The 25,185-nt window shown below is 41.1% G+C and overlaps 2 protein-coding genes across 2 annotated transcripts; one reads left to right on the top strand and one right to left on the bottom strand.

Moving 5' to 3' along the window:
- Positions 1-260: 260 nt before the first annotated feature.
- Positions 261-6,282, top strand: LOC136774932 (zinc finger MYM-type protein 1-like). The gene is made up of 6 exons (XM_066729406.1): positions 261-549; positions 3,912-4,169; positions 4,224-4,404; positions 4,456-5,843; positions 5,911-6,122; positions 6,214-6,282. The coding sequence occupies exons 1-6, from the start codon at positions 261-263 to the stop codon at positions 6,280-6,282; spliced, it is 2,397 nt and encodes a 798-aa protein (XP_066585503.1).
- A 17,225-nt stretch (positions 6,283-23,507) lies between these two features.
- LOC136774931 (putative nuclease HARBI1) lies at positions 23,508-24,671 on the bottom strand. The gene is made up of 4 exons (XM_066729405.1): positions 24,667-24,671; positions 24,464-24,610; positions 24,111-24,378; positions 23,508-24,038 (listed from the first exon to the last, which is right to left on the bottom strand). The coding sequence occupies exons 1-4, from the start codon at positions 24,669-24,671 to the stop codon at positions 23,508-23,510; spliced, it is 951 nt and encodes a 316-aa protein (XP_066585502.1).
- Between the last annotated feature and the right edge of the window lie 514 nt (positions 24,672-25,185).

The raw sequence follows: 25,185 nt of genomic DNA, 5'->3' as shown, positions 1-25,185 counted from the left end.
AGGAAGATCGTATGGTAAATTTCGGAGGTGAAGAAATCACAATTCGTTTACAAATTAGAAAATGCTGATTTACAAGAATACTTATAAATCACCGATACTCGATGAGCCTATCAGTCCAACTGCTGCAGCAGGACAGAATACATTGAGGGAAGGTAACGTTGGAGGACAAAATACATTGAGCGAAGGTAACATTGGAGCATCATTAACAAGAAGAAATATCGCTTTTCTACAATCACTGGGTTTCAATGTTAGAAATAAAAATGGATCCATTAGATGTAACCGCTCAACCGGTGTTCGACAATCGCATCACTAAAAAGGAAATGCATGCTTATAATCCTTATTCAAATGCCTTATTGGGAAATAGTGATGAAATTCGAATTCCTATACAACAGCAAGATTTAATTCTTCTACCCTGGGAAAGTTATCTCTACATTGAGGGAAAGATAATCGTTGGAACCCGTGCTCCGGATGCAGCAACCCAAGATGTCGTAGGACTTGACTGTAATTCCATGGCATTCTTGTTTGATGAAATTCGTTATGAATTGAATGGTATTGAGATTGATCGCTGCAAGAATGTGGGTATTACTAGCTCCATGAAGAATCTCATCTCCTTCACTGCTGAGGAAAGTGCAAGTCTACGTCATTCAGGATGGTTTCTAACAGATCACAGGTCTACGAATCATTTCAACTTTTGTGTACCATTGCAAATGCTGTTGGGTTTTTGTGAAGACTACAGAAGAGTTATAATAAATGCACGTCATGAACTCGTTCTTATTCGAGCACGTGATGATATAAATTCACTACATTCTTCGAGAAAAATCATCAACTCCAAAATTGATTTGCAAAAAGTGCAGTGGAGGATTCCTCATGTATCACTGAATGATTATACAAAACTTAAATTTCTACGTTTGATTGAGCAAAACAAAAGTCTAACCATGGCTTTTCGTTCCTGGGAACTCTACGAATATCCACTTCTACCTGAAACACAGAGGCATACATTGGCCGTTAAAGCTGCAACACAATTAGAGAAACCTCGATATGTTATACTAGCATTTAGACAAAATAAGAAGAGTACGCAGCATTTGGAGGTGCTTAGATTCAATGACAGTTCTGTTCGTGATGTTAAAGTCTATCTGAATTCAGAATTTTATCCATATGACCGAATTGATAGTGATAGCGAAAAAACCGTTATTCTGTACTATATGATATGTATATTAAATTTATCCATTCATATTATGCAGGAGAAAAACAGTCGAAACCAGTGCTTAATTACAAAAACTTTGTGTAATACGGTCCTCTCTTCGTCATCGGTTGTTCGCATCAAAATGAATCTATAAAATCGGGCACTGTTGACGTTAAAATCGAGATTGATTGTACTAGAAATATTCCAAGTAATACTACTGCGTTTTGTTTAGTTATACATGATAAAATTGTTGAATATAACCCGCTTACTGGTATTGTTAGAAATGTAAATTAATAGTGTAATGTTATTCCCGTCAGTGTGAGGGGCCACTCACACTACGGATTTTCTCATTACCTTCGCCCGTCCTTCTCTATCGGTATCAAGGCGCCAGTTGGTCATTTGGGTGGCCAACAACCCTACGTTATCATTTGAGTCTGTCGACTCCATTCTTTATGCATCTAATACGGCCCTGCGGCCATGCATTTGGACGGTAGCGGTAGCCAGGGTCGCTCAGCATGCTAGGTCGTGGAGAGAGGGGAGGGTTCCTTACGGAAGTCCGAACCTCGCATACCTACCTGCTGAGGGGCATACATTTACCCCTCACCACCCACGCCCAGGTGGTGGTGAGGAGTGCGGGAACATGCGGTATCATTTGCCAAAACATAGAGTCTGCCAGGAGCGGACCACCACGGAGGCAATGTTCGCGGCCCGTCCAGCCATAGCGCAGCCTATGGGATTACGGAGGGCACCGGGACACATTCCAACGGGCTAACTACGCCCCTGCACAACCCACTATGCATTGGCCGGTATCTAGTCGTGACATACGTGCAGGCTGGCCTATAGCACACGCCCCACGTACGCGAACGGACCCATGGCTGTCTGAGTGCCGCGTCACGCGCTCACTAGCACGCACGGACACATCAGCACAGTCCTGTGGTCGCGTTCCGACTGCCTGCTGTGGCAGTCTGCGCACAACATTCGCGCAGCCTGCTTGAAGCGCGTAACTAGCGTTCAAGCCAGACTCGATGTTCTATCTCCTCTCCACGTGGGGACTTATAGACACGGTCATTCTTTTTAGGACACCCCGAGGCCGCTTCTCCTTATCTCAGGTTGCCTGGATTGTTTGGCATGGCCCTGCCTTACTTCTCAGGGTAACCTGGACATCGTTTACTGGAGCGCCGGTCTTTTCATCCGGGCCTCTGTCTGTCAACGGGGTCTATCCTTGACGTTAGCTATACTCCACTCGTGAGCCTATCTCACGAGTCGGTAACGTAGGGATTAATAATATCCACTGTTCGGTAGCTTTTACACTTTGTATTCGGTATCTCGTATACGTAACGGGGAACTCCGTTACAATAGACTAGATTTATATGTATCTTACTGATGTAGTGAGCCCGGCAGTGCCGGCTCTACCCGGTAAGCAAAGGATGCGCAGCATCGGGGCGTCATACACGAAGGGCACTGAATCACTTGGTGGTACAGTTAATAATGAAGTAAAACTTTATGGATAAAATTAAAATTTAGAGGAATATACAAAAAATAATAGTATTTTTTGTTCGTTTTTCGGCCTTGTAATAGTGGATACTTTGATCAGTTATAGGAGCTTTTAAAACCGTAATTTTATAATGACTTAATAATTTTATATATAATAGTAGTACAAATTTCCTAGAAAAGTATGCATATATGTATATTATCTGGGGAACTTGTACATAATAACTTTCGATGAAGGTCCAAATTTTTCCCAGTCTAGGGGTCCTTGTACTGTCACATCCTATTTTACTAAGTAATTCTTAGTTCTGAGCGCTAATTCTATAACAAAAAAATGTTAATGCGGTAAATTGTGTAATCTCATACTTTCTTTATAATTTTTTGTTAATGCTATTTAAGATTTCTATATTTATGAATGAATAACTTTAACATTACTTGAATAAATTGGTTACATTTTTGCAATTAATATAAGTTTAAAAGCTGTAACAATTACATTATTTTTATTTACTTTAAAAATAGGTATACTCTAACAGTAGTTAGATTTGTTTAATTTATATTCTCTTTAATTCGAGTATATTTATTAAACGGTTTGAATAATTTTATCTGTGAACTAGTAAATAATCTGATTATTATTAGGTGGATTCATTTTAATCGTGAAAATGTTATTAATTTATTAATAATAACATTAATGTTGTTTAATTAAGAATACAGATACTTGAAGTTGTATTGATAAAAAAATATGAACAATGCATCAGGTTACATTTCTTATTATTGCTTTATCTAGTATTATGGGAATAGCGCTTATTTAGAATTCGAAGTAAACGAGCAAAAAAGCACAATTCCTTCCTATGTTCTGGCGTGCGGTATCGTGTTACCAACAAATGGAGGACGAATCACAATCAGTGAAGCCAGTCTGCGGCTATACTTTCCCCCCACTTTGACGTCCAAGTCCATATAGTTATACGAGCTGGGAGGTCAGAGTGGGGGGTCAGTTTAGACTCAGATTGGCCTCGCTGATTCACAATGCGATTGTCATCAGGTCGTTAATCTTTCAAAGTATTTTGGTTCCAGCCATTAATGTTAATAGTTGATATTGAATATTGATAATTTGTGTAAAAAGAGAGACATTTTCGTGTTATTTTAATTTGTCCGGAAATACCTTTATTAAAGAAGGTAACAAACTACAATTTTTTATGAAGTTTATTTTAAATTTATTAATAATTATACATATTTTTAAAAGCTATGGAATTCAAGAAAAAATTATCAGGATCTGAAAATCGAAAAAGAAAGGCAGCAAATGAGCTAGAAATGGAGAAACTTCGAGGGCAATTGAATAAATATTTTATAAAAACTTCTGACGACAAATGCGATGAAGAAACTATGATCGATAATCAAATAAGTGATTCGTTTCCTACAGTAAATGAATGTTTTTCGCAACCCTCAACCTCCAAGAAACCTTTATCAAGTGATAGTGTCACAACTGTACATGATCAGCCAAGTAATTCCACTGCATTAGATATTGAAACTTCAAATGTATTTAATTTTGATTTAGGCGACCCTGGAACCTGGCCTTCAATTATTACTGACAAGATTCGTAAAATCATTGTTAAGCATGGTCCTCAGCAAATTAGATATAATGACTATCTGCGTGATGATTGCAATCGTTGCTTTAGTAATATATATTATTCGCGAAAAGCCACTAACAAAGAAATATTAACACGCACCTGGCTTGTGTATTCTAAATCAGTAAATCGCGTTTTTTGTTTCTGTTGGAAAATTTTTAGAGTAGAATTAAGTAAGCTTTCTTCCGATGGGTATTTAAATTGGCAAAATTTATCAAAAACGCTAAATGCTCACGAAAATAGTAAATCTCATTTAAATAATTACATTAACTGGATTAATTTGCAAAAACAATTAAAAGAGTTTACTACAATTGATAGCGAACTCGAAAAATGCTTTGAAATAGAAAAACGACATTGGCATGCTGTACTCCAGAGAATAGTGGAAGCAATAAAATATCTTGCGGGACAAAGTTTAGCACTACGTGGTTCATCGGATGTTATCTTTAGGAAAGATAATGGCAACTTTTTGAAACTAATCGAAATAATTTCTAAATTTGATTTCACTTTGGCTAATCATTTATCTCGGATACAAAACAAGGAGTTGCAAACTGTGCACTATTTAGGGAAAAATATCCAAAATGAGATTATTTCTTTATTGTCAAAAAAAATTCTACAAGAAATTGTTCGGATGGTTAACAATTCTAAATATTATTCCATAATATTAGACTGCACATCTGATGTAAGCCATATCGAGCAAATGACACTAATCATAAGATTTGTTCACAGGGATAACAGAAATGTAACAGTTGTAGAACACTTTTTAGGATTTGTTGAGGTGTCAGATTCTATCGGTAAAGGTTTATCGCAATATCTTTTAGATCAGTTAAAGTGTTTACAATTGGATTATAAAAATATGCGAGGACAGGGCTATGACAATGGAGCGAATATGCGAGGTAAGAAAAATGGTGTTCAGAGACATATTTTAAATGTCAATTCTCGCGCATTTTTCTTCCCTTGCGCAGCCCATACTCTAAATTTAGTAATTTGTGATGCAGCCAATGTAAATATAAGTACTGTAAATTTTTTTAATATTATTCAGCAGCTTTATAATTTTTTTAGTAGTTCTACGAAAAGATGGGCGATATTGAAATTGCACACTAAACTAGCATTAAAAAATTTGTCAACTACCAGATGGGAATCAAGAATTGACGCACTTCGCCCGCTTAGATATAATATCGGAGAAATTTATGATACTCTACTTGAAATATTTGAAAATGAAGACAATGACAAAAACACAAAACTTGAGGCAAAGTCATTGGCTTTCAAAATTAAAAATTATGAGTTCCTTTGTTCAGTTATAATTTGGTTTAATATCATGGATAGAGTCAATGTTGTTAGTAAAATGCTTCAGAATCCCAACAAAGATATTCATAATTCAGAAGTATCTATACAAAATTTAATTGATTATTTTAAAGAGAAACGTTCAGATGTTAATTTTAATGCTACTTTAGAGTCTGCAACAAAATTGGCCAAAGAATTGGATATTTCCAATCAATTTAATGATACTACTTTACGTAGAAGAACAAAAAAGAAACTATATGATTACGAATGTCAGGACGAAACTCCAACTAATCCAGAATACAAATACAAAATTGAATTTTTTTTTGCCAATTATAGACACTGTCATTAATTCTTTAATCGAAAGATTTGAGGTTTTATCTAAACACTCGGAAAAATTTAAATTTTTGTATAACTTTGAAAACATTTATGACATGGATGAGGATACATTAAATAATCATTGTGCTGATCTTGAAATATTTCTATCCGACAATGAAGAAAAAGATATTAACTCTATAGAATTAGTTAATGAAATCAATTCATTCAAAGATGTACGTAAGAAAGATAATGACTTAAAACCGTTGAACATTATTCAATTTATATATAGTAATAATTTGGAAACAGTTTTTGTAAATTTAACAGTGGCATTTAGAATTCTACTCACATTCCCAGTGTCAGTTGCAACTGGCGAGAGATCTTTCTCTAAATTAAAATTAATTAAATCATACTTAAGATCCACTATTTCTCAAGAAAGATTGGTTGGACTTGCTATGATATCTATTGAAAATGAAATTTGCCAAAAATTAGATATTAACGGGATCCCTCAAGCCCTCTGTAGCCAACATTACGGAACGAAAAACGAGGGAGAATTTTCCAGCGCTATTTTTCAACCAATTTCAATGTTTTTGGGCTTGTTGGAATCGTTAGGACTCGCCTTTTGTTTAAAATACAGCCGTATTTTCCGAGAAACGTAAAAAAATAAAATTATTTAAAAATTCGCTTAATAATATTTAAACGCAAAACAAATCGAAAAATCGGGCTTCTTTATGACGAGGTGCCAGACCTAACGATTCCAACAAGCCCAAAAACATTGAAATCGGTTGAGAAATAGAGCCGTACCATTGTCCCGCGTTTCTGAGGTGGACGAAAAGCAAAAATTTGTAGGAAGGCAGCTAGGCTTCCGCCCCTCTCGTGGCTCACGCTAACGTGTTCCCCCACTCCAGCATCCAAACTTACTGCGAAGCTTTCCTCATATTTACGCTATTCCCCTATCTGTAGCTATACACATATAAATACCGTTAAAATAATGTTGAGACCATTTCATTTCGCCGATATAATGAAATTGCTAAAAATGCAATTATCATTTTGAAATAAAATTGTAGAAAAGGAGATTTCGTAATGCTTGAAATATAGGGCATACGGCGAAACGCGGGACAATGGTACAGTCGTATTTTTCAAAAGAATTTGATGAGACTAATAATAATTAAAGCCATTCTTCATGTAGATTGTCCTAAAGAGCTCGCATTTTCGATAAAGCCTATAGTTTTCAAGTTATGAACGATTGAAGATGGACGTGCGCAACAGCTGATCTACGCGAGAGAAGAAATATGTATTTGTGCGCCGTGCAACTTCAAACGTTCATAGCTGAAAAACTATAAGCTTTATCGAAAATGCGAGCTCTTTAGGACAATCTACATGAAGAATGGCTTTAATTATTACTAGTCTCATCAAATTCTGTTGAAAAATACGACTGTACCATTGTCCCGCGTTTCGCCGTATGCCCTATATTTCAAGCATTACGAAATCTCCTTTTCTACAATTTTATTTCAAAATGATAATTGCATTTTTAGCAATTTCATTATATCGGCGAAATGAAATGTTCTCAAAATTATTTTAGCGGTATTTATATGTGTATAGCTACAGATAGGGGAATAGCGTAAATATGAGGAAAGTTTCGCAGTAAGTTTCGATGCTCGAGTGGGGGAACACGTTAGCGTGAGCGGCGAGAGGGGCGGAAGCCTAGCTGCCTTCCTACAAATTTTTGCTTTTCGTCCACCTCAGAAACGCGGGACAATGGTACGGCTCTATTTCTCAACCGATTTCAATGTTTTTGGGCTTGTTGGAATCGTTAGGTCTGGCACCTCGTCATAAAGAAGCCCGATTTTTCGATTTGTTTTGCGTTTAAATATTATTAATGCGAATTTTTAAACAATTTTATTTTTTTTACGTTTTTTAGAAAATATGGCTTTATTTATGACGAACGGCGAGTCCTAACGATTCCAACAAGCCCAAAAACATTGAAATCGGTTGAAAAATAGCGCTGGACAATTCTCCCTCGTTTTTCGTTCCATAATGTTGGCTACAGAGGGCTTGAGGGATCCCGTTAAATTGAGCTAGTTCATCCGTGTGTAATTACGTAATATTAAAATACCATTAGCGCGAAAGAAGATTAAGGAAGGCAGTCACCTAGCGGTGACTACTGGAACTAGCAATTAACTCAACCTAGTTTATCTGTGTAGCAGAGTCGGAAATAGTTAGGCTACGTAAGGTAACTAACCATCGACTTCGAAGGGTGAAAAAACCTTCCCTCAACTAGGGTCCCCGAAGGATAACTAACCAACGGTACCATAGGGTGAAAAATACCCCCTCCTTAACCAAACTCGGTCCCACTATAAGACCTTCCAACTGTGACATAGGGTGAAAAATACCCCCACCCTCCCTAACCAAACTCGATCCCACTATAAGACCCTTTCTTTCCTCATCCTCACCGCTACCATACTAAGAGAGTCTTATCCCCACCCATCCCCCTTCCACACCACAAAACAGCTTCCCCCACTCCCTGTCATCGGAACCGCATTGCTACTCTACTCACAAACGGTAATGTAACATATGAAGTAAATATTGTATATTAAAATATAAATAAAGGAATATTATTATTTTATTTATTATACCGATCTGGGCCATACTCCATGTATTCTTTCTTCGTCGGCGTCATTGTCATTTGCTGATAACACTTGCTGTAGTAAATGACTTTATTCCTCTCTAATCTTATACATCAAATTTGGCTCCTAAAAATTCATTATAATTAAAAACACTTTTTTTCCGGGCAAAACTATTTTAAAAACTTCGTAATGAAAAACAATACCTCATCCATTCCAGCTGGTTTGTAATAACTATATCCCAGAAAAAACAAGCTTCGCTTGTAAAAAAAGGACGGCAAGTACATAAGTCGTAACTGGCATGATTAAAATATAGTAATATAAAATATTTTAATTAAAAAAAATAGTGAAATCCAAATGTTATGCAAGTATAAATTTTTACCATGGCGAAAATTGAAATTTGGATAAAAGTAAATAGTAATAAAAAATTACTTGCCAGGCCTGTAATATCCATGTGTAAGTCACTATCTTTGCTATATAAGCGTTGCTTCTCGTAAGTTAAAAATGTGGCTATTCAATACGATTGCGTATAACGGGCCCGGCAAGTAATTTTTGTATTACTATTTACATTTTTCCAAATTTCAATTTTCGCCATGGTAAAAATTTATACTTGCCTAACATTTGGATTTCACTATTTTTTTTAATTAAAATATTTTATATTACTATATTTTAATCATGCTAGTTACGACTTATGTACTTGCCATCCTTTTTTTACAAGCGAAGCTTGTTTTTTGTGGGATCTTAGAACGTTTTGTAAGAATATAGGAATTAAAATTAAAAATTATTTTAACTAATTCAATGTAACAAAACATTTTCCAATGTTCTCATCGTTCCATAATGTAAAGCTCCAATTCGAGATATTTATTTATTAATATATTAAATAAAATACAATATATTACAATGATGAGCTCTTATCATAATTACACTTTTAGAGGCATTTAACCTAGGATTCAATGACTGTTTGAATTATATTTTCAACATCTTATACCCAAAATCACCTTAAAGCCTTTAGCTTTCAAGAATATGCTTCTAAATTTACCTCTAAATCCACCTTTTTCTTAGGTGTTATTCTCACTATCAACTTTCATTTTGGCTCTTTTTCTGGTAAACCAAAGACATTTATATATTCTTTTCATTAATATAAACTATAAAATATATACCAGTTAATGCAATGGAAGCCTATGTTTTTTAGGTATACTGCTTTCAGTTTCCTGAAGTTACACACTGTATGCTCTATTACATGTGAAATATTGAAATCATGAATTCCTTTCATATTTACACATTTACATGATTTTATTATAATTTTCATCAACTATGTGATTTCTAATCCCAAATTGTATGCCCAAAATCTCTTGCAAGCACTTCACTCTCAAGGATTTTCTTATAAATTAACTCATATTCATCCATCATTTTATTAGCTGTTTCCCTACACATCAACTTTGAATTATGGCATTTTCTTCAGCACACTAGTGCCATTTATATTTTCCTTTTATTAATATAAATTAGGAAATACACCAATTCATACGATGGATGCCTCTCTTTATTCAATATACAGCTTTAAGTTTCCTAATTTTATTCACCGTATGCCTCATCACATGTAAAATATTGCAATCATGAATTCTTGTCATATTTACAGATCTACATGCATTTGTTAATATTTTCATCAACTATGTGGTTTCTAATTCCACAATTGTATACCCAAAATCACCTGCCAAGCACTTCAGTCTCAAGGATTTTCTTATAAATTAACATATTTATCCATCATTTTATTAACTGTTACTTGCAACATCAACTTTGAATTATGGCACTTTCTCCAGCATACTAGTGCCATTTATATTTTATAATCATTAATATAACCTTGGAATTACATCAATTAATGAAATGGCAGCCTCATCTCTTCTTATATAGATGTACATCTTTCAGTTTCCTAAATTTATTCATTGTATGCCCCATCACATGTAAATGATTGAAATCATGAATTATTATCATCTTTACACATCTATATGATTTTATCAAGAGACACGGTAGTGTCTCGACGGCAAGTACTGTGACGCTACTGGCTATCCTCGGGGATAGTATAGAAGGGGAGGGAGGAGTGATCCCTCACCGATCGCGTTCGCGTCCCAATAGGCGACTTCCTACTAGACCCGGGCGCCTTCGATGTATTTCTGATAATACCCGAATATTTATTTATGCAGAGGGGGTTCTAACCCTCGTACGCGACTATCGGGGATGGGGTGCTAATACAATAAACGCTAGTTTCAGTTAGACTCTCTTTATTACGATATCAATGATCAATACAATATCCGGTTCGTGTTACCCGGTATTGGGGAAGTTACCTTAGGTCCTACGTGTGGGCGCGGCCTAAGGGGTGCGGACGCGGCTGAAGTCCCGATGACGTACTAGCTAGCCTCGCGCTCGAGCCACTAGTTGGCGTTCGCGGCGGCCCCACCGAGTCGCGCGGTCCTCGCGCGCCACCGGCGGATCCCTAGACTAACTACTCCTCAGCGCTACGCGGATAAGTCCCCCTTTCCGCGCGTGCGCGTCCCGCGACGGTTACCCGCACTCGCTCCGTTCCCGCGTACTTAAACACAACAACGACCCGGAGTGTTTACTTCTATAAGCCTAAGGTCGCGAGTCCTCACGATCACTACAATAAGCCCGCGGCCTTGAACCGACTGAAAGGAACGTCCCTGTCAACGGTCGAACTCACAACGGTCACGGTAATCGCGAACAATCTGGATAATTCGCGATTCTCTACACTATGACACGCGTTATCGGTCCGACGGAATGACCACTCCGCTAAGTTGCCCGCTTACCCGTGACAGGTGAGCAGGGCCAGCGGTTCCCTATAAAACCGTTCGGTGCTACGAGCCCTGAAGCCCTAGCACACCCCGGGACGTCACAGGACTTTCTTACAAAACGAATAATCACCCTAAATTCGGCTTACTATGGCTGGCTTTCTTCGCTCTCTCTCTCGCTCTCTCTCGCCTCAGTCTCTCCTTCTCTCTCTCTTTCGCTCTCGCCCTTAATTCTTGCCCTTGGGGCAGTAGGTTTCCTCTGGCCGGTATGGGTTCGTGGCGGTGGCAGTCGCTGCACTTTCCGTGCCTCCCAAATTTCCGTCCTGTAGCGGCTGTCACTCCTGGGCTCGTACCGGCTAGGGGAACTTCTCTCGGCACGATCTGTCACTTATGACTTCTAAACTACGTGTGTCGGGGCAGTCCGCGGGAGCAGGTCAGGCCCTGCGCCTGTCCCGCCGCTGCCCCGCTACACCCATCGCGCGGCACTAGGGAGCCGACAAGTTATCGATCCTAGATCAATACTTATCGGTTGATGACTCCCTAGTTCGTACGCGACCCGCCTATCTAGCGCTTGAGATTAGCAAAGCGCTAGATGGCAGCTATAGTAACGTTGCGAGAACGCAACGTTACAACTCCCCCCTCGTTAGGACCAACGTAGGGGTTGGTCAACTTCCTCCCGGTTAAAGTCGACCCTGGGGTGTCTCTGATTCGGTTTACTTTTTTTTTTCTGGTGCGCGCAATCCTACACTAAGAAAAAAACGCTCGCTTAACATTCACACATACTTTATTACACACACAAAAAAAATTCGGCCTACATAACAACAAAAACAAAAAAAAATAATTATCCGGCTCAATACACAAAAAAAAAATATTAATCATAAAAAAAAATAGACTCTATACAAAACAAAAAAACTTAAACACTAGACGCGGACATGCTAAACGCTCAGGAGGAGGAGGTCCTCCTCCATGGCCTCCTCTTCCTTCCTCTTCTTTTCTTCTTTCTCCTTCTCTCTCCTCTCCTTCTCCCTCTTTCTCGCCTCCTCCTTCCTCCGTTTCTCCCGTTCCTCTTCCCTCCTCTTCTCGACGGCAGCGCGGATGCGCTGCCGTCGAGCCTCATCTTCTTCCTCCTCCTTCTTCTTCCTCTCCTCCGCCCGCTTCCTTTGCTGGGCCCTTCCTTGGCCCTTCCGGCCACCTCGCCTGCCCCGATGCGCTTTCTTCTTCGGCTTGGGTACAGCCGGTCCGACTCCCGCCGCTGGTGGCAGAGAGGCCCCCTGCGCGGGAGGATGAGTGCCCGTGCGGTTGCGGGGGTGGCCCGCTTCCCGCCGGAGCATCTCATTCTCCCGACGCAGACGGTGCATCTCCACCTCCCAGCCGGCGGGCTGCGGCCCGGTGTACCCAGAGGCCTGGGCTTGGTGGTAGGCCGGAGGGTAAGGGGTACCCTGCTCCGGATAGCGGGGCGGAGGGAGGGAATAGCCCTGGTGGTAGTGGCGGTGGGAGGGTTCGGGGTAGTGGTGTTGGTGGTGGGTGGATGGGCCCACTGCTGGTAGGGGGCCCGGCAGGGGAATCCCCTGGAGCCAGCAGTGGGTCACCACCTGTTGGAGGTATGGGTCCATCTGCAATGGAGAAGGGCCTCGTCACGCATCCGTAAAAAAAAATAATAAAAAAAATAAAAAAAATCACGCGACACACACATCCATCCATTCATCACACACACAAGTCCGCACTCAGGTTCGCGAGGGTTAGGTGGGGTCTCGACGTGGACGCAGGCGTGCCGTCCATGTAGACGGGGCGGAATCCGACGAATCGCTCACGATCGACATTTTCCGTTTTCCCGGAGTCCCTTTCCGTTTACCGGTCGGTTTTGGGGAAGGTGCAGGGTCGTCGTTCCCTTCCTCCGCAACGGTTTCCTCACCCGGTTCATCGACGTCCGAAACGCAAAACGACGCGACAAACGGTTTTAGATCCGAAACGTGGACCTTCGGATTACTACGGCCTTGATTTTCTAGCTCGTAGACGACCGGCGATATTACGCGAACTATTTTAAACGGACCCTCGTACGATGGTGCTAGCTTCGCAGCAAAATTATCAGCAGATGACGATAATGGTCTGCCGCGCCGCCACACCAAGTCTCCTACTTGATACCTGACATCGCGCCGGCCACGATTGTAATAGCGGGCTTGACGGGCACTCGCTTTTTCTATCTCTACCTGCACGATATCATGAATCAAGGGAAGACGTTTTAGTCGCGCCACCCAATTTTCGGGGTCGCTCCTAAGTATCGTACGAGAACCTTCAATCTCTCGCCGTAGATTCGGAGTAATTACTGGGTCTCGACCGAGGTTAAGTAACGCGGGAGATACTCCAGTCGACGAATGCATCGCGGAATTAATCGCGAAACGGAATTCTGCGAGATGAACGTCCCAGTCTCGGTGGTCGCTCTCTACGAATATCCTGATCATCGTTTTAATTACCCAATTCACGCGTTCTACCGGGTTAGCTTGCGCGTGATACGGCGGAATAGTAAATTGCCTAATCTGATGCTCATTTAGAAATTTGGTCACTTCCTTATTTACGAACTCGGTACCGTTATCGCAAAGAAATATTTCCGGTGATCCCCAACGGTAAATAACCAGCTCGCTAAAAGCTTTCAAGATGCTTTTGGCGTCAGCTGTGCGGATCGCTCGCATTTCCACGTAACGACTGAAGTTGTCGAGGAAGACTACTACGTAACGCTGTTGGGCCTTACTCGGTGGAAAGGGGCCCATTATGTCTCCCGCAACCACAGTCCATGGTCGCTCCACTACCCGAGTTCCCATAAGTCCTACAGGGGCAAGCTGTACAGCTTTATGTTGCTGACAGACTTTGCACCCGCGGACGAATGCTACGGCGTCTTTGAAAACTCCCGGCCAATAGTAATCTTTACAGATTCTAGCGTGAGTTTTCTGAACGCCAGCATGTCCTGCGGAAGTGTTATTGTGAGCTTCCTGTAGGGCTAAAAGTCGGGCCTCTCGCGGGAGGACTAACTTCCACGCATCATAATCGCGACCTATCGATTCGAGTATCACGTCCGGCCGATGGCAATACAGCCGGTTTCCCTCAACTTTCCAGTCTGGGTAAGCCCGCGGTCGCTGAATTACTTTTCCGCGTCGTGCTGTATACCACGGGTCGCTCTCGAAGTCGATACGCGACTGTGTGACCAAATTTTCGCTCGAATTTTCGCTATTTTCTTCGTTAACCGCGGAGACGCATTCATTTTCGGTGCCTACTGGGAGGGCGCGTGATAATGCATCGGGTACGTGATGCAATGCGCCTTTACGATGAACCACATCGAACGAATGATGTTGTAATTCGAGGGCCCATCGACCTAATCTCCCGACTGGATCTTTCAAGTTGTGTAGCCAACGCAAACTACTGTGATCCGTGACAACCGTAAAATGATAGCCTTCTAAATACGGTCTTAGTTTCCGAATTGCCCACACGACAGCGAGACACTCCTTCTCGGTCGTCGTGTAATTCCGCTCCTCTTTGGATAGTACTCGATTAGCGAATACAATCGGATGCTCTTCAGTTCCATGTCGCTGAGTTAATACTGCTCCTATTGCATAGTCGCTAGCATCTGTCTGTACTTGGAAAGGTCTCGAAAAATCGGGCCTTGCCAAGACCGGGGCCGAGCACAGCGCTTCCTTCAATCGCTCAAAGGAAGTCTGTTGCTCTTGATCCCAATGCCAGCGCACGCCTTTATGCAATAACAAGACGAGTGGAATTTTGTCCTTCGACAGGTTGGGTAAGAAGCGTGCATACCAACCAACCATCCCTAGGAATCGGCGTAGTGTTTTTAAGTCTTTTGGCGGCGGATAATTCATTAATGGCGCAGTTCGCTCGGGATCTGGAGCTAAACCATTACGATTTATCAGATACCCAAGGAACCGCACCTCCGACCTGCAGAATTTACTTTTCTCGCGATTGATTTCTAGACCCGCGAATCGAATAATATTCAACACACGCTCTAACCATCCTAGGTGTTCCGCGAACGTGTTCGTTACGATTATTATATCGTCCAGATAGACAAACACGTATGGATCGAATTCAGGCGGAATTAATTGATCCATCATTCGCTGGAACGTCGCAGGGGCATTCGTAAGACCGTACGGCATACGCCTAAATTGGAAGAGTCCTTTTCCGGGTACTATAAACGCTGTAATTTCCCGACTCTCGTCTCCTAGCGGTATTTGGAAGTACGCTTGACTTAAATCTAACGTCGAAATGTATCTCGCGTGGCGGAGTTTATCGAGAATGCTATCGATATGCGGGATCGGGTACGCGTCTTTGCGCGTTACCTCATTCACGCGTCGAAAATCTATGCAAAATCGATATTTCCCGCCCGGTTTTGGTACTATAACCGGACAGCTGGCCCACGCGCTCGTGGAGGGTTCGATAATCCCTTCACCCAATAATTTATCGACCTCTTCGTGCGCTACTTTATAGATCACCGGCGACACTCTCCTTGCCGCTTGGCGGATTGGAGCCTGACCCTGGACATCTATATGATGTTTGACCAGGGTAGTCGCCGGGACTGGTCCAACTATCTCGGGGAAGTTATCGCTTAGAAACTTCTCTAATACCGCGTTTTGCTCGCTAGTCATTTCAGCGATAGCAAAACACGAAGATACGTGTGTCTCATTTGAGCTTGCCGCGTTTATTTTCGCGAATCTCAAATTTACTCGGTCGCGCGTTTGCCATAAATCGCGCGAAGTATCAATTATAACTCCGAATAATCGGAGAAAATCCATACCGAGGACACAGTCGTAGTCTAAAACCGGTACCACGCGGAAATACATGACTCTTTTCGTTTTCCCTAACTCTAATTCTAGCGCAATAACCCCTATTACTCGCGTTTCCGTACCATCGGCAGTACGCATAACTCTATCTTGCGACCTGTCAATCTTCGCTTGGATTCTTTCCAGCGTTCGATGTCCGAGGTACGATCGCGATGCTCCCGTATCTATTAGTGCAGGAAAAATTTGTCCAAATAATTCTAACTGCAAATAATAGCGGCCATCGGTATTCGGTTGATTAGGGAACGCATCACTCCGAACACAGCGACGAGTTCGGATTATGATGTTCCCTTTCCCCCCTACCTGGCCAAGAGTCGCGGTGCGCTTCTTGGGCAATAATTCGTCCAAAGCACACAAATGATCGGATAAACTACTCGGTTCCGTTTCATTTATCGAATCTTCAGGGTTACTTCCTAATGAAGGTCGTCTTCCTACTTCTGAGGTAAAACTATAAACGCTCTCTTCACTAGAATCTTCGGCGCTAAAGTCCGGTCGCGTCGCATTAGGTTCATCTTCTGACTCCGAGGTCGAAGAGTCCCGCAAATCTTTTTGTTCGCTTTCCGACGCGTAATCTTCGTAATCCGTGCTACTCACCGATGAGTCCCTCCACGATTCGGGGTCAGTAAATCGTACTGTCCTACCCGATTTACGAAGATTATCAGCCGGGCCCGCGCGAGCTTCCTCCGCGAGCCCTACTGCCCGTTTCCCGGATTTCTCGCATTCCCGTATACATTATTCAATAGGCTCTGACCTATTGTCGACGCGGACGTTGTCGGTGGCCACTGCGCTTGATTATAAGACAGCGCGGGTGTGGTCACCGTTTGCGGTGGCATCGGCGCTTGCATCCCGGCAGCTTGCTCAGCCCACCAAGGTGCAGGCGCAATCGCGGCTTGAGTCGGCTCACGCGAAGGACACTCTCTCGCGTAGTGTCCTCTTCCTCCACAACGATGGCATATCGCTGCGTCGCGGAATTGACCCCCACGATCCTGATATCGCGACTGACCCGCTACATGTCCTCCCGGCGCTCGTGAGGAGGAGGTTGGTCTTCGCTGACCTTGTTTTGGAGCTGCAGCGATAGCACCTAGCTCGTCCGACGAACTGCTACGGTGTCCGCTATGGCTTGAGCTCTCTTTCCTACTCCCTTTGTCAGAATGTCTTCGGGACGATCTCCTAGACGATTTCTTAGGAGATTCCCGCGAACTATCTGACCCCGAGCTAGAGTCGCTGGTCGATCCAGACGAGCGTCGTTTGGATTTACCGCGTTTTCCTCTCCTTGAACGCGACTTCTTCTTTTTCGGCTTCTCCTCGTCCGATTTCTTCGCGTTCTTGCCGGTTGCGTCGCTTTTTTTCTGTTTTACGGGCTGTTTCTCGCTTTTCTCGGAAACTGCAGAGAGAGCTTCACGATTTTTACGCGACGATTTATCCTCTTCGCGCGTTTTCGTAGCTCCAGGCGGTGGTTTAAACGCCTTATCTATCTCCGCGTTCTTTTCTATTTCCCGACCTATTTCGCGCAAACCCGTGAATGAATCAAAATCCCTACGAAACATTCTACGGCGGTAATTGGGACGTAGGTTTCGATAAACCAGGTCCAATTGAACCGAGACGGAAGGGGTCGGCCTAATTTCTTTTAGAATCGACCGAATACGCACTAAATACGCCTTGATCGATTCGCCCTCCCTTTGAGTCTGTTGTCGCGCCTTCTCCCATTTCGCGTCGTTATCCTCCTCATCCCCGAATTGGCTGAGGAAGGCCTCGCGAAAGTCACGCCATGTTGAGCAGGAGCTGCCTTCGACCTTAAACCAGGCTTTGGCTTCCCCGCTCAACACGACGGGGAGGGTTTCCCTGATCTCGCTAAACGTTAGGTCGGAAACATTGCGGCAATGTTCTAAATTCTCTATAAAGTCTTCAGCGTCGTCAGCATCGTGATTTTTAAATCGAATACCCCATTTCCGGAAAGCATCTATTACTCGTGTTCCTCTCCGGCTGGAATATCGTGAGCTAGACTCGCTCGATCTTTCCGAACTCGATGATCTATTTCGCGATCGGTATTCGGAGGGTTGTCGACGGCGGCTAGTCGCACCCCGGCTTATTCCCGGCGAATCTCTACTAATTTCGCGGGGTTGTGGCATCTCCGGTGCCCTTTCGACCGGTGCAGACCCTTGCGCTCCTGCCGACTGATACGCAATTACTAACTGCACGATGCTAGCTAGTAATTCGGGCGGAACCGCTCCTAATGCGGAGTTTCCCGCTCCTATCGGCGCATTTCTTTCCCTCGAATACTCCGGGTTCGCTGGGGTTTGGTCAGGTGGTCCCGAAGACCGCTCATCAAGGTCACGCCTCCGGGAGCCCGACCTGTCTGAATCTGATTCAAACGTAACCCCTCGTTTCGGTTTCGGCGTTAGTTTGCGATTCTTGTCAATACATGTCAAATTTGAGTCGCTACTCTCTTCTGACATGTTTATCTGTCGCGACGTTTCCCCTCCACGCGGGGTCTCAAATAACTCGCGAAGCGCATCTCCCGATTGCCGACTTAATTTCGGGTTCGTTTTCGGTGTCGCTAATTCGTCATCGTTGGTTTTTATCGCCGAAGGTGTCGGAAGCGGCTGAGGTGGGACGGCGGGGTGGAATGGTTCCAATTCATCCACTCGCGGATTCCACTGAGCTGCTTCCGGTCCGAAACTCTCACGTAACCTATGACGCACAAATCGATCGCGTAGTTGATCTTCCGAACTATCGCGTGTGTTTAGCTCCGCGTCTTTCAAAGCAATGATTAATTTACTACGCGGCATATTTTTCGCGTACCGTCGTAATTCGTTCCGTTCCGTTAATATTTCCCGATCGCGTACTGACATTCCACTCGATTTGTCGGAATCCGACATAATTTTCAATTTCCGATACTAATCGCTTAAACAACACAAAAAAAAAATTCCTAATCCCGCAAAAAAAATTCTATCCTCGGTAGGGGTGCGAGAGAGAAAAAAAAAAAATTTTTCCGCCACTCGACCTACCAGAACAGCAAAAAAAAAAATTTTCTCAATCCCCAAAAAAAAATTCCTAAAAAAAACTATTCTCAAATCCAAAAAAAAATTAGCACTCTACCCCGCGTACGAGACCTCACTCCGTCGGGCCCCACGTTGGGCGCCAAATTGTGACGCTACTGGCTATCCTCGGGGATAGTATAGAAGGGGAGGGAGGAGTGATCCCTCACCGATCGCGTTCGCGTCCCAATAGGCGACTTCCTACTAGACCCGGGCGCCTTCGATGTATTTCTGATAATACCCGAATATTTATTTATGCAGAGGGGGTTCTAACCCTCGTACGCGACTATCGGGGATGGGGTGCTAATACAATAAACGCTAGTTTCAGTTAGACTCTCTTTATTACGATATCAATGATCAATACAATATCCGGTTCGTGTTACCCGGTATTGGGGAAGTTACCTTAGGTCCTACGTGTGGGCGCGACCTAAGGGGTGCGGACGCGGCTGAAGTCCCGATGACGTACTAGCTAGCCTCGCGCTCGAGCCACTAGTTGGCGTTCGCGGCGGCCCCACCGAGTCGCGCGGTCCTCGCGCGCCACCGGCGGATCCCTAGACTAACTACTCCTCAGCGCTACGCGGATAAGTCCCCCTTTCCGCGCGTGCGCGTCCCGCGACGGTTACCCGCACTCGCTCCGTTCCCGCGTACTTAAACACAACAACGACCCGGAGTGTTTACTTCTATAAGCCTAAGGTCGCGAGTCCTCACGATCACTACAATAAGCCCGCGGCCTTGAACCGACTGAAAGGAACGTCCCTGTCAACGGTCGAACTCACAACGGTCACGGTAATCGCGAACAATCTGGATAATTCGCGATTCTCTACACTATGACACGCGTTATCGGTCCGACGGAATGACCACTCCGCTAAGTTGCCCGCTTACCCGTGACAGGTGAGCAGGGCCAGCGGTTCCCTATAAAACCGTTCGGTGCTACGAGCCCTGAAGCCCTAGCACACCCCGGGACGTCACAGGACTTTCTTACAAAACGAATAATCACCCTAAATTCGGCTTACTATGGCTGGCTTTCTTCGCTCTCTCTCTCGCTCTCTCTCGCCTCAGTCTCTCCTTCTCTCTCTCTTTCGCTCTCGCCCTTAATTCTTGCCCTTGGGGCAGTAGGTTTCCTCTGGCCGGTATGGGTTCGTGGCGGTGGCAGTCGCTGCACTTTCCGTGCCTCCCAAATTTCCGTCCTGTAGCGGCTGTCACTCCTGGGCTCGTACCGGCTAGGGGAACTTCTCTCGGCACGATCTGTCACTTATGACTTCTAAACTACGTGTGTCGGGGCAGTCCGCGGGAGCAGGTCAGGCCCTGCGCCTGTCCCGCCGCTGCCCCGCTACACCCATCGCGCGGCACTAGGGAGCCGACAAGTTATCGATCCTAGATCAATACTTATCGGTTGATGACTCCCTAGTTCGTACGCGACCCGCCTATCTAGCGCTTGAGATTAGCAAAGCGCTAGATGGCAGCTATAGTAACGTTGCGAGAACGCAACGTTACAGTACATAAAAGTAGAAAAAGTCATGCCTATACCGCCGTCGAGGCACTACTCTCTTATACAGCTAGTTGAAGCGTCCCAATTTTCAAACCGATTTTTCTCCGCGAATAATCCATTGCCATTATTTAAGTAAAGCTTTTTTTAAAATGGTTTTGAAGAAGTTTTCATTTGCGCCTAAGAACATCAAAATCGGTTCACGCAATCCAGAGATCTCATACTCTGTTAGCTATATATATATCGAAAATAAAATTTTCCTTCATAATCTTCTTCTCCAGCCAGAATGTATGTATGTCTCGGGCTGAAGTTGGTCGCTAAGAAAAATGACGTCATTTTCACAACGCTTCCAACATAATATACTCAACGATCAAACTATATGGTTGTGAACTGTCAATTCGGCGACTATGGGCGCGTTCGTTTTTGTGCTGGCAGTACTGGCAGTATTACATTGAACGTTCTTTTATACCTTGTAGCACGCTTTTGCAGTACTGCGAAGGAATTATGAGGTCATAGATTTTGACGTCACTTCCTACTGCGATTACTGCAACCTGAGAGGTAGTGTACTCGCAGTAAATTCAAACAATATGGCGTCATTCAGAGTTAACATGAGTGAGAACATTATAGAGAAAGAAAATATAAGATTAATTGATCCTGACACAAATATTCAGTATGACATTTGTACGTCGAAGGAAGATGCACAGAAGGCAATGATGGGTGAATATATAATTTTTTTGTATATAGCATTAACTAAGAAAAATAAAATATACATATTTTTTATCATCCATTTTCAGATAATTCTTTTGCACGGATGCTTTTATATGAAGCAAAATCATCTGTTAGAACACCTATTCATGGTAAATATTCTAATATATTAGAGTTGTAAATTTATATGCCTTAAATGCATTATCTGTTTAATGTAAGCATGGGTTAATAACTATTCAGTATTTTTAGTGTTTAATTCATTTTAAAAGAACTTAATTACACATGTAGTTTTAATATTTTTTTCTTACCATGTGATATATAAACTAAAAATATACTTAGGGTGAGGACCTCTCAGCGTATTAAGAGCTTATTAAGTTAATTTTGCTATATTTGACGTGACATATAATGTAGCAAAATTAACTTAGTAAACTGAGTGGTCCTCGCCCCTAAAAATCGTTTATTATATGAAAGATATATGGATGTGAAAATAATGAATTAATGTACTGTAAGAACTTTCAACTGAAATAAATTGCTATAACTTAAGCTTCCTACTCATTTTAATGTAAATTTTATTTACAGATAATCATATAGTGATAGAAAATGATTCTTCAAATTATCAGCGGATCAATGATGTATTAAATAGGATTTCTCCTGAAACCGAAGAAACTGTTGACGATCCAAATGACCCAACTGTAGAGCATATTGAAAATCTGCATCCTAATGGTAAGGAATTTTTTTGTAATGTTAGATAGATGATAAATTTATCACAATCTGAATGTTAATTTCAAACAGTTTTTGAACTAAATGTTATGTTTTCTTTTGTTATACAATTTTTCTGTGGAATTTCATTCTGTTTGAGGTTTTTAGACTGATTCAAATTTATCACTAACCATGTATATTTTAAATAAAAACTGAAAATATCTTTATTGTTTTCTTTCAAGATCAACATGTTTGGACTAGAGCGGAAACATTGCTTTTATTAAGCATTTACAAAGAATTGGAAGAAACTTTTTCAAGTGGCAAAATATCAGCCAAACATTGCTGGGAAATTGTCTCAAAGAAAATGGCCAACCATGGTCACAATATAGCAGGCCACAAATGCCTAACAAAGCTCCAAACATTGAAACGTACATATAAAAAAATAAAAGATCACAACAACAAGTCAGGCAATGATACCTGCAAATGGGAATATTATGAGGTAAAATCTCCTTTTTCCTTATAAAAGTATAAGAAATATTTTATCAAAGAGGTTAGATTCTATGTTTTAATAGTTACTATTGGTTACATATTTCATGTATATCATTATTTAACTTTCAGAACATGAACGAGTTATTTGCAAAAAGACCATGGATACAGCCAGTTGCAACAGCTGGAACAAGTTGTAAAGAGTTAAACAACGAAGAAGAAGATAATATGAAAAAAACAAGTAAGTTGCTTTGACAATCCTTTTATCGCATTGACTTTGACTTTTTTTTCAATATTTTTAGATCAAAGAAAGCGAAAATCAACTATAGAACTTAATAATTATATAGAGAAATTAATAAAAGAGAAAAAGGAAAATAGAGAAGATATAAACAGAAGGCATGTAGAAAAAATGGCTCAATTGAAGAACATAGAAAATATATTTCTTAGAATTTTAGAAAAATAATGATTTTAATAGAAATATTTAAGGTTTCATTATTATATTACTGGATGCTTTATTATCAATATTAAAGTTTTTTTATCAGTTTATTATAGTTAATTAGATACTAAGCGTTATTGTAAATACAACATTAATCGTACTGTGATCTTGGTATGTGATATAGTTTTATAGTGTTATATAATACATGTACGTAAAAATTGCTTGTTACTTTTATTTTTCAAATTTTGTAATGATCACGTTGAAATAATTTAAATAAAATTGGATTTTAGTATAAGCAAGTGCATTTTGTTAATTTGTATGTAAATTGATAGCATCATTCGATAAGCTAATAAACTTAATGAAACATAATTAATTTCACCTGTTATTTCTAATAGTTCATGGAAATAAATTCCTTAAGTTACATTTTTTATTAGTCCTATGGGTAACAGTAGTTAGAATGAAACTCCTGCAAATTTATTTTTACTTGGAAAACAAATGTTATTTATTAATTTTACACATTTTCATACATTAATGTATATACTATTGCATTTCGCTTTAGAATGGCCTCTTCTTTATTGCGATTTGAAAGATGTTCACTTGGCGAGATATTTTCTTCATTTGTATCAACTATAATCGGTATTTCAATAAAATCACTCTGTAGAATACAGATATTATGCAAGATGCAACATGAAACTACAAATTTAGGTATCAATTCTGTTCGTGTCATAGGAAGCTTGTCTAACAAGCTTCTAAATCTCCCTTTTAGTAATGCTAGACTTCTTTCAACCATTACTCTAGATGCCGAATGATAATAATTATATTTTTTTTGTGCCTCAGTCAAGTGACTATTGTCTTTGAAAGGGACAAGTAAGTATCTGTGAAGGCTATATGCAGCATCTCCCAAAATATGACTATCATTGGGAAACTTTTCAGGCACTAACAAGGTATCAAATCCAGACAGCCTGAATACTCGCATGTCGTGGACTGAGCCAACTTCCCCGCAGTAACAATGTGTAAACTTAAGTGAATGATCACACACAACCTATGAACATATGATCATTTAAAATACAGCAGAAATCCAAAGCAAACTATAGAAAATAAAATAAATAATTACTTGTAGTTGTATTGAATGCACTCCTTTTCTATTAATATAAGCCTCATGATGTTCCTTTGGTGATGCAATCTTTATATGTGTCCCGTCAATTGCACCAATAGTTTTTGGAAACCTATGTTTTTGTTCTATTTTATCCATAGTTACTATTGCTTCTTCTGTGGAAGGCCACTTTATGAAGGTATTTCTGTACTTGTATAAAGCATTTACAACCTTTCTCACACAGGACCAGGCTGTTGATTTACTTATATCAAATCTATCACTGACACACCTGAAATATTAAATTTAATACTGCTGTTTAAATTATTATTATTTAATTTATAACTATACAACCAAATTTATGATATAAAGACTACCTGTACGAATTAGGTGTTGCCATCATCCAAATAGCTAAAAATAATTGTTTCTCTGGACTGATTGGAAATCTCCCATAGCAGCTTGATCTTCTTTCCAATAATGAAGATAGTAATTGTAACAAAAATCTGAATGTAGTACGGCTCATTCTATAAAATTAGTTATATTAGAGTAATTCCATTTCATACATTTAAACAGTAATTACTGCATTTTTAGTCAAAGGTTATGTTTTTATTATTAAACAAAATGTTTTGTATTTCGAAATGAGATAATTTTACCTAAAATGGCTTTTAAACTCCGCATCTGTATATAAATATAGACATTTTCAACATAGTTTTTTATGCTGGTTCTGTGTAATTTAACCTTATAAGCCCTTAATATAACAATCTCATCCTCCTCTGAATTTTCGTCATCAGATTCACTTGAACTCAAGCACTGATCAAGAATAAATTTAGCCGTATAAAGATTTTGCTCCATTTTGTGCTTGAGGTTCTCTTGACTGATAGCTCTTTGTGTTTATAAACTCTCAGTGTTAATTTGCGTAAGCTACTGTACTGTAAGCCGTTCGAATATAGTAGAAACGATTTTCATAAACAGTACACTTTCAATAACCGAACACTGGTGGCAGTACACTGTGATGACATAGTACTGCCAGTACTGCCAGCACAAAAACGAACGCGCCCTATATTGAACTGTGTAAATTGTAATGTGAGGTTATTTTTAT

This window comes from Prorops nasuta, unplaced genomic scaffold (assembly GCF_024137725.1).
Source record: "Prorops nasuta isolate Cenicafe-Biocafe unplaced genomic scaffold, Cenicafe_Pnas_1.2 PNAS00007, whole genome shotgun sequence".
Taxonomy (NCBI): Eukaryota; Metazoa; Arthropoda; class Insecta; order Hymenoptera; family Bethylidae; genus Prorops; species Prorops nasuta.
This window is presented reverse-complemented; position numbering and strand designations above follow the sequence as displayed.